Source organism: Podarcis tiliguerta (genome assembly GCF_965153285.1).
Source record: "Podarcis tiliguerta genome assembly, chromosome: 10".
NCBI lineage: Eukaryota > Metazoa > Chordata > Lepidosauria > Squamata > Lacertidae > Podarcis > Podarcis tiliguerta.
In genome coordinates, this window is record NC_139543.1 from 70232951 (window position 1) to 70247830 (window position 14880).

Sequence of the window (14880 nt, forward strand, 5' to 3'; positions counted from 1 at the left end):
AAAATACTTCTGGTTTTTTTTACAAATGCCATTTTAAACATTTTTTTCAATTCATTATATATCATTTCCCAATTTTTAAAAATTTCTCTACATTCCCACCACATATGATAAAAAGTCCCTTCCTTTTCTTTACATTTCCAACATAGGTTGACCTGGTTTTGTACATTTTTGCTATCTGTACTGGTGTTATAATAGCTTCCACTGTTGACTGACCCAGTACCTGTCCCTGACCATGGAGGCACCACTGAGCTCTGGTGGCGAAGAGCAACCGGTCATAGAATCATAGAATCATAGAGTTGGAAGAGACCACAAGGGCCATCGAGTCCAACCCCCTGCCAAGCAGGAAACACCATCAGAGCACTCCTGACATATGGTTGTCAAGCCTCTGCTTAAAGACCTCCAAAGAAGGAGACTCCACCACACTCCTTGGCAGCAAATTCCACTGTCAAACAGCTCTTACTGTCAGGAAGTTCTTCCTAATGTTTAGGTGGAATCTTCTTTCTTGTAGTTTGGATCCATTGCTCCTTGTCCGCTTCTCTGGAGCAGCAGAAAACAACCTTTCTCCCTCCTCTAGGTGACATCCTTTTATATATTTGAACATGGCTATCATATCACCCCTTAACCTCCTCTTCTCCAGGCTAAACATGCCCAGCTCCCTTAGCCGTTCCTCATAAGGCATCGTTTCCAGGCCTTTGACCATTTTGGTTGCCCTCCTCTGGACACGTTCCAGTTTGTCAGTGTCCTTCTTGAACTGTGGTGCCCAGAACTGGACACAGTACTGCAGGTGAGGTCTGACCAGAGCAGAATACAGTGGCACTATTACTTCCCTTGATCTAGATGCTATACTCCTATTGATGCAGCCCAGAATTGCATTGGCTTTTTTAGCTGCTGCGTCACACTGTTGGCTCATGTCAAGTTTGTGGTCAACCAAGACTTCTCATTTCCCACATGTTAGCCTAATTATCTTTAAATGCTCCCTAATGTTGCTGCCGCCGCCACATCTAGTGGCAGCGAGTTCCGTAAGCTAACTGCGCGATGCACTTCCCCCAAGACTGTCCTTCGCTTCCTGTCCGTACAGGAAGTCACACCACTCTCCTAAACCTTTCGCGTTAATCCTCTCTCTTTTTCCCCTGCAGGTGGCCGTCGGAGAAGGCAGCCACCCTGACAAAGTCAAAGTCTATGGCCCTGGCGTGGAGAAGACAGGTCTGAAGGCCAACGAGCCCACGTACTTCACGGTGGACTGCAGCGAGGCAGGCCAAGGTCAGGATCCTCAGAGGAGTGTCATGACTCAAAAGGAAGCTGCTTTGATCCAGAGTCAGAGCCATTGGTCAGCCTAGCCCAATACTGTCAACACGGGCTGGCAGTATTTCTCTGGAGTCTAAGGGCAGGGAAGGTGTTCCAGGAATCTGGGAGGGCTCGATCCAGGACCTTAGCGCCACGGTGCTCAGCTGGTTAGTTTCCAGGGGGTTCTTCTGGGTCGTCCTGCCTTAGGGGTCATCTGGTCCCCATCAGCTGTTAGAATAATCAAATCTTAGAGTTCAGGACCCCAGGGGTCATCTAGTCCAACCCGCATGGATGGCTAAAACATCCATGACAGACAGCCGTCCAACCTCTGCTTAAAAGCCTCTAAGGGAAGGAGAGTCCTGAGGGAGCCTGTTCCACTTTTCTCTGGGGCTTTGTTCGGATTTCAAGAAGGGTTGCGTTGCTGTTGTTAGGATTTAATATCAATATCACTGCTTTTTTCTGGGGGTAGGCAGGGGTACGGAGTCGGTCACGACTGGACCTAGTGGTCAGGGGACCCTTTATCTTTAGGAAAATGAGAGTACCCCTAAAAAAGCACTGATTAATATTAATTTATCTATTACCTGCCCTTAAACCTAAGTTCTTGCAGCAGGGCCACAACTTGAAAGGTAAAGGTAAAGGGACCCCTGACCACTAGGTCCAGTCGTGGCCGACTCTGGGGTTGCGGCGCTCATCTCGCTTTATTGGCCAAGGGAGCCGGTGTACAGCTTCCGGGTCATGTGGCCAGCAAGACTAAGCTGCTTCTGGTGAACCAGAGCAGCACATGGAAACACCGTTTACCTTCCCGCCGGAGTGGTACCTATTTATCTACTTGCACTTTGACGTGCTTTCGAACGGCTAGGTTGGCAGGAGCAGGGACCGAGCAACGGGAGCTCACCCCGTCGTGGGGATTCGAACGGCCGACCTTCTGATCAGCAAGTCCTAGGCTCTGTGGTTTAACCCACAGCACCACCCGTGTCCCGGTCAACTTTAAAACACAGTATTAAAAACAACTTCCAAACGCAAATGTAAGGTGGGTCCTAAAAACATGTACGAATACAGTAGCACCTCGGCTTATGTTACCCTCAGGTAATGTAAACTTTGGGTTGCGAAAGAGGCAAACCCAGAAGTGTTTCGTCCGCACGGCATGCGCAGAGGCGTTCTACCAGGCCATGCGCAGAAGCGGTCCCCATGGTTCCGGAAACCTTGGGACCCGATGGGAGCTCTGGAACAGGTCCCATCCGCAACTAAAGGTACCACTGTACAGATGTACCTCTGAAGTCAAACAGAATCTGTTCCTGAAATCTGTTCAACTTCCAAAATGTTCGGAAACCAAGGCGTAGCGTCCGATTGGTTTCAGGCGCGCCAGAAACAACAGCTGAAGCCGCGCCTGACGTTCGGCTTCCAGAAAAAAGTTCGAAAATCAGAGCACTCACTTTTGGTTTTCAATCATTCGGGAGCCGGAACGTTCGACTCCCAGGGCATTTGGGAGCCGATGTACGACTGTAATAATAATGAGAATAATAATAATACAATGAAGGTAGAATAATGGAATCATAGGATTTGGGGCTGCAGGAGGATCAAGGGTGCGGCTTAGGGAGGCGGTTTCTGTAGGGCCTGGCCACACTTGACCATTTGGGACAGCACCTCTGGGTGCAGACCAGAGCTCGGCCCTCGGCCGCCTTTGGCGCATCTCATTTGTCATGCGCCTCCTTGGCTGTCTTTGCAGGGGACGTGAGCATCGGTATAAAATGTGCCCCCGGCGTTGTGGGACCGGTGGAAGCCGACATCGACTTTGACATCATCAAGAATGACAACGACACCTTCACCGTCAAATACACGCCACCCGGTCCTGGGCGCTATACCATCATGGTCCTCTTTGCCAACCAGGTAAAAGGAAGCGAAATGGGCTTAATTCCAGGTGAAATCGCTGGTAGGCTTAGAGCAGGGGACAGCAAGCTTTTGCAGCAGGGGGCTGGTCCACCGTCCCTCAGACCATGTGGGGGGCCGGGCTATATTTTGGAAAAAAGAAATGAACGAATTCCTATGCCCCACAAATAGCCCAGAGACGCATTTTAAATAAAAGCACACGTTCTACTCATGTAAAAACATGCTGATTCCTAGACCGTCCATGGGCCAGATTGAGAAGGTGATTGGGCCAGATCTGGCCCCCGGGCCTTAGGTCGCCTACCCCTGCTACCTTTGAAGGTGACCCGGAAACTACAACTAATCCAGAATGCGGCAGCTAGACTGGTGACTGGGAGCAGCCGCCAAGACCATATAACACCGGCCTTGAAAGACCTTCATTGGCTCCCAGTATGTTTCTGAGCACAATTCAAAGTGTTGGTGCTGACCTTTAAAGCCCTAAACGCCCTCGGCCCAGTGGACCTGAAGGAGCGTCTCCACCCCCATTGTTCTACCTGGACACTGAGGTCCAGCACCAAGGGCCTTCTGGTGGTTCCCTCACTGCGAGAGGCCAAGTTACAGGGAACCAGGCAGAGGGCCTTCTCGGTAGTGGCACCCGCCCTGTGGAACGCCCTCCCATCAGATGTCAAAGTGATAAACAACTACCTGACATTCAGAAGACATCTGAAGGCAGCCCTGTTCAGGGAAGTTTTTAATATGTGACATTTTAGTGTATTTTTCATCTTTGTTGGAAGCCGCCCAGAGTGGCTGGGGAAACCCAGCCAGATGGGCGGGGTACAAATAATAAGTTGTTGTTGTTGTTGTTGTTGTTGTTGTTGTTGTTGTTGTTATATGACCACTCACCCATTTTCCTTTAAAAAATTTTTGGGTCCCCCAAGAGAGTGGGGCCCTAAGCTATAGCTTGCTTAGCTTACACGTAAATCCCGCACTGATTATGGAGACACAGGCGATCCCAGATTCCTCTCCTCAGCACATGGGCAATCTTAAGGGCTGGACACCCCTTTTTTCTGAAGATAGGTGTGTGTGGGGGGGATACCTGGAAGGAGAGAGGGGGCGTTTCTGCCTCTTTCTGTAGCCAGAGGCCAAAGGGTAGATAGAGCGCATGTGATCTTTGCTCATCCCATGTCTCTCCTCTGCTCCCCTTTTCCAGGAGATCCCCATCAGCCCCTTCCACATCAAGGTGGACCCATCTCACGATGCCACCAAGGTTAAGGCAGAGGGGCCTGGACTCAGCCGGACAGGTGAGCAGTGGCCAAGGAGAGGTGGGGGGGGGCAGAGTGGGAGTCCCACCCCAAAAGATCGCCTCTGAGAGTGCAGCCCCGCCTAGAGATGTCATGGGGGCCAGGGACGATATGATAGCTTTGTTGTCATTGTCCCATAGAGAACAGCAAAACTGAAAATCTACATCAGACATTCCAAACCCAACAAGCCGGCTATCCCAGCCTGGTTAGCCCCCCAAAAAACTCTGATACCCCATTTTTAAATACAATGTACTCCCATACAGACTACCGTAAAGGTAAAAAGGGACCCCTACCATTAGGTCCAGTCGTGGCTGACTCTGGGGTTGTGGCGCTCATCTTGCTTTACTGACCGAGGGAGCCGGCGTACAGCTTCCGGGTCATGTGGCCAGCATGACTAAGCCGCTTCTGGCGAACCAGAGCAGTGCACGGAAACGCCGTTTACCTTCCCCTCCGGAGCGGTACCTATTTATCTACTTGCACTTTGAGGTGCTTTCGAACTGCTAGGTTGGCAGGAGCTGGGACGGAGCAACGGGAGCTCACCCCGCCGTGGGGATTCGAACCGCCGACCTTCTGATCGGCAAGTCCTAGGCTCTGTGGTTTAACCCACAGCGCCACCCGCGTCCTATTATGATATATTTTTGCTAGTTTTACAGGGGTCAAGTACCATCTATACATCATTTTCATAATATTTTCCTTTAACACCGTACATGCAGTGAACTTTATCCCTTTCCTCCACAACCTTTCCCAGTCTTCAAACATTATATTATGGCCCCTTAAGCCTCAGTTCAGGAATCTGCGGGCTCAGCAGAGAAGCTATGGGGGGGGGCACTCTCCTTGGTTTCCTGCAAGGGGGGAAGACTGATGCCAGAGGACTGAGGGTCTCTGCCCTGCTATGGCCTTTCCTTCTCAGGTGTGGAGGTCGGGAAGCCCACCCACTTCACGGTCTTCACCAAGGGGGCTGGCAAAGCCAAGCTGGACGTCCACTTTGCTGGCGCCACAAAGGGAGAGGTTGTGCGGGACTTTGAGATCATCGACAACCACGACTACTCTTACACCGTCAAGTACACGGCCGTGCAACAGGTGAGTTGGACCTCATGCCACCTGCCCTCTCTCTATCCAGCGCACTCCCCAGCCATGGTGTCTAGCAGCCTCTCTTTCGAAGCCACCCAAGTTGGTGCCTCATGTGGCAGGGAGTTCCGCCGTTTGGCTGTGCCCCGAGTTGGCGATGCAGAACACCACGCTGTTTAAGGCGAATTCAGTACCCATCTCCTTTCTCATGCCTGACGCTGATCTCTTCTCTCCGGTGACTTAGGGCAACATGGCGGTGACTGTGACGTACGGCGGGGATCCCATTCCCAAGAGCCCCTTCCCGGTGAACGTGGCGCCGCCCCTTGACCTCAGCAAGGTCAAAGTGCAAGGGCTGAACAACAGTAAGTGGGGCCAAGGGGTCAAGGGTGGGCAGTGACCAGCAAAGGTCAGCTTAGGATTGGGGAGGCTGGTTCTGTGCCCTTATGGATGATTGGCACTCCAGTGTGACTTGACTGCCAATGCTGGAAAATCTTAAATAAACTTTAGGCTCCTCCCCTTTGACCTTGAAGTCTACCCCCCCCGCCTTTTCCTACACAGCTGATCTGGGAAGAATGTAGAGTTCAGAAAAACGGGAGATAAAATACTCACCCAAAGCTCATATGACCCTTTATATACTTCGGATTAAGCCTCGCCGGTATCAGTGGGGTTTACTGTTATGTAAACAGTCCGTTTTGGACTCACAGCTGTCCATGGAGGCGCAGGTCAATTCTGTGTCCAGGGCAGCTGTTTACCAGCTCCATCTGGTACGCAGGATGAGACCCTCCCTGCCCGCAGACTGTCTCGCCAGAGTGGTGCATGCTCTAGTTATCTCCCGCTTGTACTACTGCAATGCGCTCTACGTGGGGCTACCTTTGAAGGTGACCCGGAAACTACAACTAATCCAGAATGCGGCAGCTAGACTGGTGACTGGGGGCGGCTGCTGAGACCATATTACACCGGTCCTGAAAGACCTTCATTGGCTTCCAGTACGTTTCCAAGGACAATTCAAAGTGTTGGTGCTGACCTTGAAAGCCCTAAATGGCCTCAGTCCAGTATACCTGAAGGAGCGTCTCCACTCCCATCATTCCACCCAGACACTGAGGTCCAGCGCTGAGGGCCTTCTGGCGGTTCCCTCCCTGCGAGAAGCCAAGTTACAGGGAACCAGGCAGAGGGCCTCCTCGGTAGTGGCACCCGCCCTGTGGAACGCCCTCCCACCAGATATCAAAGAGATAAACAACTACCTGACATTTAGAAGACACCTGAAGGCAGCCCTGTTTAGGGAAGCTTTTAATGTTTAACAGACTATTGTATTTTTAATATTTGGTTGGAAGCTGCCCAGAGCGGCTGGGGAAACCCAGCCAGATGGGCAGGGTACAAATAATAAATTAAAATTATAATATATTATTATAATTATGCATTAGGTTGAGCTGCCTGGCATAGGTGCTAACTCCCTGGGGCCCTGGGTGCCCGAGCACCCAAAAAATTCCCCATGAAAGGAACTGGGCACCCACAAATTTGAGTGCCTTGGTCTTGCACGCTGCATGGCAGCCACAGTCACGGGGCCAAGTTGGCAGTCCTGGTAAACGTAGCAGCTCATGTCTAGCAAGGTTTCTCTTGTCCGGCTGCTGAGGTCCTGCAAAGGCACTGTGCTCCGCTCTCTTGGGGCTAAAACCCTCTTGTCCCTCTCTCAACCAACTCTTTCCCGCCCTCCCCGCAGAGGTGGACGTGGGTCGCGACCAGGAATTTGCCATCAACACGAAGGGAGCCGGGGGCCAAGGGCAGGTGGACGTGAAGATCAGCTCGCCCTCCCGCCGCCCCATTCCTTGCAAGGTGGAGACGGGCAGCGCCAACGAGATCCACACCGTGAAATACATGCCGCCTGAGGAGGGGCCCTACAAAGTGGACATCACCTACGACGGGCACCCGGTGCCGGGCAGCCCTTTTGCTGTCGAGGCCGTCATGCCCCCAGACCCATCCAAGGTGAGCATGGAGGGTAGATAGGGGTCTAGATCCGGGGTCAGCAGACTTTTTCAGCAGGGGGCCGGTCCACTGTCCCTCAGACCTTGTGGGGGGCCGGACTATATTTTGGAAAAAATATATATGGACGGATTCCAATGCCCCGCAAATAACCCAGAGATGCATTTTAAATAAAAGCACACATTCTACTCATGTAAAAACACCAAATAAGAATGAAAAAGTGCACCCTACCACTGAGACTGTTCCATTGTAACTCTCCAACCTCCCAAAATTTCAACACCTTTTGCGATGGTTAGACCCTTTTCCGTTTTAACAGTATGAATTCTGCAAACACCCTTCCGTATCTCCTGAAAATCATTACTCCCGCATAGTCCCCGTCTTACTTTAATGGCACATGTTAATTTATCATTCATATATATATATATATATATATATGGTTTTGGTGTCCTCGGGTGTCTTCCCGTGTAAAAGTTGGGGTGTCTAGGCGACGTTTCGACGAGGTCTCACTCGTCATCTTCAGGCTGGTGCTTTCGGCTTCTTGTTACTGGAACAGAGCAGGATCTCAGTGTTTGAGTTCCTATAAATACTGTTGAGGAGGTGTGGTGTATAGCCTCCAATGTTCTGGGCAGAGAGGAGGTTCCCAGGCTAGTGTGCCTTTTCTTCTTTTGTTCCTTAATTACTTGAGGGATATCTTGAGTGATTTCTTGAGTGATTTCCTGAATCCCACTTAGGTGGGTCATTAGGTGTGGATTAGTTGCTAAAGCCTTCGTGTCTTGAACTCTTGAACTTTGTGAAGAGTTTTTCTGAGAAGATGGCTGTACTGCACTTGGTTGTGCTCTGGCTTGGCTTCGTGTATAGGGGCGAGCTGTGGTTTTGTGGCCTGTGCCAGCCAGATCTGTGTAGGGATTGCAGGGGGGTGCAGCATCCGGAGGTGCCACCCTGGTTTGGCTACTGGATGGTGTCTGTAATTTATCTGTGGAGAGGGTCTGGGTTTGGGTCTGGTGTGGTTGATTGGTGATGGCGTTCTGTGTGCCTCTGGATCTGGTGTCAGATTTTGTGGGGAGGGCTAATTTCCAGATGTCTGGCAAGCGGGATGTGTCGTCACGCTTGTTCATGTTGTGAGGGTGTTTCTCTATCTCGATGGCTTCCATGATTATTCTCTTGTGGTGATGTTCCATGTTAAAGAGCAATTTGGAATCTGCAAAATTAATTTCGTGTCCTGTTTCTTTCATGTGTTGGAAAAGAGAGGAAGTTTTTTCTTCTTTTTTGACGGCATTCTTGTGTTCTGCGATCCGTGCATTTATTCGTCTGTTTGTTTGTCCAATGTACGTGGCTGGGCAGACTTTGCAGGGTATTTCATAGACCCCTTGGTTTTCCAACTGAATTTTATCCTTGGGGTTTCTGAGGATATTGGCTATTTTTTGGTTGGTGCAAAAGGCTGTTTTGATATTGTGTTTATGGAGGATTTTGCTAATTTTATCTGTAGTGCCCTTGATATAAGGAAGGAGGGCTATGCCATTGTTTTCTTCTGTGTCTTGGTTTTTGGGGGGTGTTTCTTTTTGGATTAGCTTCGTAACCCTGTTTTGCTGGTATCCATTGGCAATTAACACATTTGAGAGATTCTGTAACTCAGTTGTCAAGTGGTCTTCGTCAGCCAGGCGTTTGGTTCTGGAGATGAGAGTCTTGGCTACGGAGTTTATTTGTGCAGGGTGGTGGTGTGATTGTGCATGTAAGTAGCGGTTGGTGTGTGTTTTTTTCCGGTAGATAGTGTGTCCTAGGGAGCCATCAGGTTTTTTGTAGATTAGGACGTCAAGGAAGGGAAGTTGGTTGTTGGCTTCTATTTCCATAGTGAATTGTATTTTGGGGTGTAGGCTGTTGAGATGTGTGAGGAAGCTATCCAGTTTTTCCTTCCCGTGTGGCCAAATTACAAAGGTGTCGTCAACATATCTGAGCCAAAGTTTGGGTTTGTGTTCTGACTTGTCTAAAGCATTGGTTTCAAAGTGTTCCATGTACAGGTTAGCGATGACCGGTGAGAGGGGTGATCCCATAGGTGCTCCTTCTATCTGTTTGTATCTTTGTCCATGGCTCCCTAGGACACACTATCTACCGGAAAAAAAACACACACCAACCGCTACTTACATGCACAATCACACCACCACCCTGCACAAATAAACTCCGTAGCCAAGACTCTCATCTCCAGAACCAAACGCCTGGCTGACGAAGACCACTTGACAACTGAGTTACAGAATCTCTCAAATGTGTTAATTGCCAATGGATACCAGCAAAACAGGGTTACGAAGCTAATCCAAAAAGAAACACCCCCCAAAAACCAAGACACAGAAGAAAACAATGGCATAGCCCTCCTTCCTTATATCAAGGGCACTACAGATAAAATTAGCAAAATCCTCCATAAACACAATATCAAAACAGCCTTTTGCACCAACCAAAAAAATAGCCAATATCCTCAGAAACCCCAAGGATAAAATTCAGTTGGAAAACCAAGGGGTCTATGAAATACCCTGCAAAGTCTGCCCAGCCACGTACATTGGACAAACAAACAGACGAATAAATGCACGGATCGCAGAACACAAGAATGCCGTCAAAAAAAGAAGAAAAAACTTCCTCTCTTTTCCAACACATGAAAGAAACAGGACACGAAATTAATTTTGCAGATTCCAAATTGCTCTTTAACATGGAACATCACCACAAGAGAATAATCATGGAAGCCATCGAGATAGAGAAACACCCTCACAACATGAACAAGCGTGACGACACATCCCGCTTGCCAGACATCTGGAAATTAGCCCTCCCCACAAAATCTGACACCAGATCCAGAGGCACACAGAACGCCATCACCAATCAACCACACCAGACCCAAACCCAGACCCTCTCCACAGATAAATTACAGACACCATCCAGTAGCCAAACCAGGGTGGCACCTCCGGATGCTGCACCCCCCTGCAATCCCTACACAGATCTGGCTGGCACAGGCCACAAAACCACAGCTCGCCCCTATACACGAAGCCAAGCCAGAGCACAACCAAGTGCAGTACAGCCATCTTCTCAGAAAAAACTCTTCACAAAGTTCAAGAGTTCAAGACACGAAGGCTTTAGCAACTAATCCACACCTAATGACCCACCTAAGTGGGATTCAGGAAATCACTCAAGAAATCACTCAAGATATCCCTCAAGTAATTAAGGAACAAAAGAAGAAAAGGCACACTAGCCTGGGAACCTCCTCTCTGCCCAGAACATTGGAGGCTATACACCACACCTCCTCAACAGTATTTATAGGAACTCAAACACTGAGATCCTGCTCTGTTCCAGTAACAAGAAGCCGAAAGCACCAGCCTGAAGATGACGAGTGAGACCTCGTCGAAACGTCGCCTAGACACCCCAACTTTTACACGGGAAGACACCCGAGGACACCAAAACCTGCATTCCTGTACCCGTGAAAATCTACGAAAGCAAATATATATATATATATATATATATATAAAATAATTTTATAATTTATAATAATTTATAATAACAAATATATTATTTATTATATATATTATAAATAAATTATTTATAATAATAAATTTTATAATTTATAATAATTTTATAATAATAATTTAATTTAATATATTTATAATAATTTTAACATATTTTCAAGAATCATTTCACATAATTTCATATCTTATACAAATTTTTGACTTCCATCAGTCACATCTGAAAATTTTCCAATCTTTCCCACTTAATTTACATTTCTTAATTTCAGTATTACTTTTAATTATCTTAACTAATAACTCTCCTCGTAGCCTTCCTTGCAATATTTCAACTGTTCCTCCTTACAAAACTTATTGTAATCCTGCTACAAGCTTCAGCAGCACATATACTAAAATACAGAGAAGATTAGCATGGCACATGTTAATTTATCAATAATAGCTATATCCCACACCTCTTTGTACCATTCTTCCATTTTAGATTGCCCTTCCACTGCCTAGCTATCATAATTCGTGCAGCTGTCAATCAATTTGATAACAATGCTACCCATATGGTCTGCCCCGCGGAGGACCTTAAGGTCTGCAAATGACAATACTTTGGAGGTCTCAAGCCACAAAGTGGTCTCAACTAGGGCCAGGGCCTTTTCAACACTGGCCCCGACTTGGTGGAACACTCTGTCCCAAGAGACCAGGGCCCTGCGGGACTTCACATCTTTCTGCAGGGCCTGCAAGACGGAGCTGTTCTGCCTGGCCTTTGGTCTGAACCTTATGTTTCCCTCCCCTTATGGTTTTGATCTATGGCCTATTATTAAAATGAGGCTGCATTTTAAATTGCATTTTAACTTGTATTTTAAATTGAACCCTCCATTATGTTTTTACTGGTGTTAGCTGCCCTGAGTCTGGCTCTGGCCGGGGAGGGTGGGGTATAAATATTTATTATTATTATTATTATTATTATTATTATTATTATTATTATTATTATTATACAGTGGTACCCCAGGTTAAGTACTTAATTCATTCCGGAGGTCCGTTCTTAACCTGAAACTGTTCTTAACCTGAAGCACCACTTTAGCTAAGGGGGCCTCCTGCTGCTGCCGTGCCGCCAGAGCACGATTTCTGTTCTCATCCTGAAGCAAAGTTCTTAACCTGAAGCACTATTTCTGGGTTAGCGGAGTCTGTAACCTGAAGCGTCTGTAACCTGAAGCGTATGTAACCTGAGGTACCACTGTATCTGAGTTACTAACCCTGCCCCAATCTTGTTTGCTCCCTTCCAGGTGTGCGCCTACGGCCCTGGGCTGAAAGGCGGTTTTGTGGGGAAGCCAGCCCCCTTCACCATCGACACCAAGGGGGCTGGCATGGGGGGCCTGGGCTTGACGGTGGAGGGTCCTTGCGAGGCCAAGATCGAGTGCCAGGACAACGGCGACGGCTCCTGCTCCGTCTCCTACCTGCCCACTGAGCCCGGCGAGTACGCCATCAACATCCTCTTTGCGGACGCCCACATCCCCGGCTCGCCCTTCAAGGCGGACATCAAGCCCGTCTTCGACCCGTCCAAGGTGACGGCCAGCGGGCCCGGCCTGGAGCACGGCAAGGTGGGTGAGGTGGCGACCTTCATGGTGGACTGCTCCAAGGCGGGCGAGGCGGAGCTCACCATCGAGATCATCTCGGACTCGGGCGTCAAGGCCGAGGTGCTCATCCAGAACAACAGTGACGGCACCTACAGCATCACCTATATCCCTTCCTTCCCGGGCACCTACACCATCACCATCAAATACGGCGGCCACCCCGTCCCCAAGTTCCCGGCACGCGTCAACGTCGACCCCGCGGTGGACACCAGCAACGTCAAGGTCTTCGGGCCGGGAGTGGAGCCGAGAGGTATTCTTTGCGGGATCGTGGACTTGCAGAGTTGTAAGGGACCACAACTGTGTAAAAGGGTGGCGCTGTGGAGCCTAGGACTTGCTGATCAGAAGGTTGGCAGTTTGAATCTCCGCAACGGGTTGAGCTCCCGTTGCTCGGTCACTGCTCCTGCCAACCTAGCAGTTCGAAAGCACATCAAAGTGCAAGTAGATAAATAGGTATCGCTCTGGCGGGAAGGTAAACGCCGCTTCTGTGCGCTGCTCTGGTTCGCCAGAAGCGGCTTAGTCCTGCTGGCCACATGACCCGGAAGCTGTACGCTGGCTCCGTCGGCAAATAAAGCGAGATGAGCGGCGCAACCGCAGAGTCGGCCACGACTGGACCTAACGGTCAGGGGTCCCTTTACCTTAAGGGACCACAGGGGGCATCCAGTCCAACCCCCTTGTCAGGGGCTGGACTGAGGAGGAATGGTGGGAACCTCCCCCCCTTCTCCTGAACCTTCCCATGGGCAGGAGGACAGTATGGATTTAGAACAGTGGTTTGCAAAGGGGCACAGTCCAGAGGGGGAAAAGTGGGAAATACTGGGTGAGGAACAGCTAGAAGAGGAAACACATATTACGAAGCCTCATGTCATCTCTGGTTGGAAGACTGGTGTTTATTTAAAAAAGGGGATATTTTAGATCTAGAAGGTCATGACACCCGTTTTGGGTGGCATGGCTATCTTAATTATGGGAAAATAAAGGCGCATAGGAGTTTTTCAAATCATAAAATAAGAAATCATAAAATAATAAAAGGTATGAGAGCTGGCAGATTCAGTGTCCTTGGACAGCGTTCTTGACCCCCCTCACCTAAGACTAGACGGGCTCTGAGAGTGATAGATCAGAGAGCAACAAGCTCAGCTTACTCAACATAGGAGTGACTTAGATTAATAGGGATGTGGGCGGTAAACCTTTACTGGGAGCAACGCCATTTCTAGAGGAATATGCATTCCTTTGTCTCTTGCTGTGATTATTAAAGAAACTACTGTATTTTTTGCTCTATAGGACACACCTATAGGACGCACCTTGATTTAGAGGGGGAGAAGAGGAAAAAACAAAATTCTCCTCCTCTCTGCTCAGCGCCCCTTCAGCGAAGCGGCAGGAGAAACGGAGCCCCTTCCATTTCTCCTCCCGCTTAGCTGAAGGGGCGCTGTGCAGAGAGGGAAAACTGTGCAGCGCCTCTCCAGCGAAGCACCGACCCCTCTCGCTCTCCAGGCTTCAGGTGGCTATCTGAAAGCATTTGGAGCGCGGCAGGAACTTCGGAGCACAGCACAGCGGGATTGCGGATAGCTGCGCTCTGGGGGCTTCAGGCGGCTTCAGCGAAAGCAACGCAAAGCCTCCAGAGCTTTGGAGGCTTCGTGTTTCTATCGCTGAAGCCAAGGAGCCTGCATTTGCTCCATAAGACGCACACACATTTCCCCTTAATTTTTGAAGGGGGAAAAGTGTGTCTTATAGAGCGAAAAATACGGTAACTGGTAAGAGCACTCCTTTCGTTTGATCTGCTTATTCACTGCCACCGGGGGAGGGATCCGATTCCTGAAGCCTGACACCTCTGCAGGATTCCAAGGCAGGGATCTTTCGCCCAACATGGAGCTCAAACTCACAGCTCTGAGACTGAGCGTCTCATGCTCTCCCGGCTGAGCCATCATAGAACCATAGTACTGTCAGGGTGAAAGCCGCCCTCAAGTGCCATCCTCTTCAACTAGACATCCGATGCCTTTTTAAATGTGTTTTGGGAGGGGGGGGGGATTATTTGTTTGTTCCCGTTCTTCTCTTGCATTTTTTGCAATTTTTGCTATATCGTATTTTTATGCGACGTGGGTAGCGCTGTGGTTAAAAGCCTCAGCGCCTAGGGCTTGCCGATCGAAAGGTCGGCGGTTCGAATCCCCGTGGCGGGGTGCACTCCCGTTGCTCGGTCCCAGCGCCTGCCTACCTAGCAGTTCAAAAGCACCCCCGGGAGCAAGTAGATAAATAGGGACCGCTTACTGGCGGAAAGGTAAACGGCGTTTC

The 14880-nt window shown here is 49.3% G+C and overlaps 1 protein-coding gene across 4 annotated transcripts in view; it reads left to right on the plus strand.

Moving 5' to 3' along the window:
- Positions 1 to 14880, plus strand: part of FLNC (filamin C) — a 123833-nt gene that overhangs the window by 63852 nt on the left and 45101 nt on the right. For all 4 annotated transcript variants that reach the window (XM_083401609.1, XM_083401610.1, XM_083401611.1 and 1 more), the window contains 7 exons: positions 1137 to 1260; positions 3011 to 3171; positions 4358 to 4448; positions 5359 to 5528; positions 5761 to 5878; positions 7234 to 7496; positions 12256 to 12853. In XM_083401609.1, coding sequence (XP_083257735.1) covers positions 1137 to 1260; positions 3011 to 3171; positions 4358 to 4448; positions 5359 to 5528; positions 5761 to 5878; positions 7234 to 7496; positions 12256 to 12853 — 1525 coding nt within the window. The remainder of the gene's footprint in view (positions 1 to 1136; positions 1261 to 3010; positions 3172 to 4357; positions 4449 to 5358; positions 5529 to 5760; positions 5879 to 7233; positions 7497 to 12255; positions 12854 to 14880) is intronic.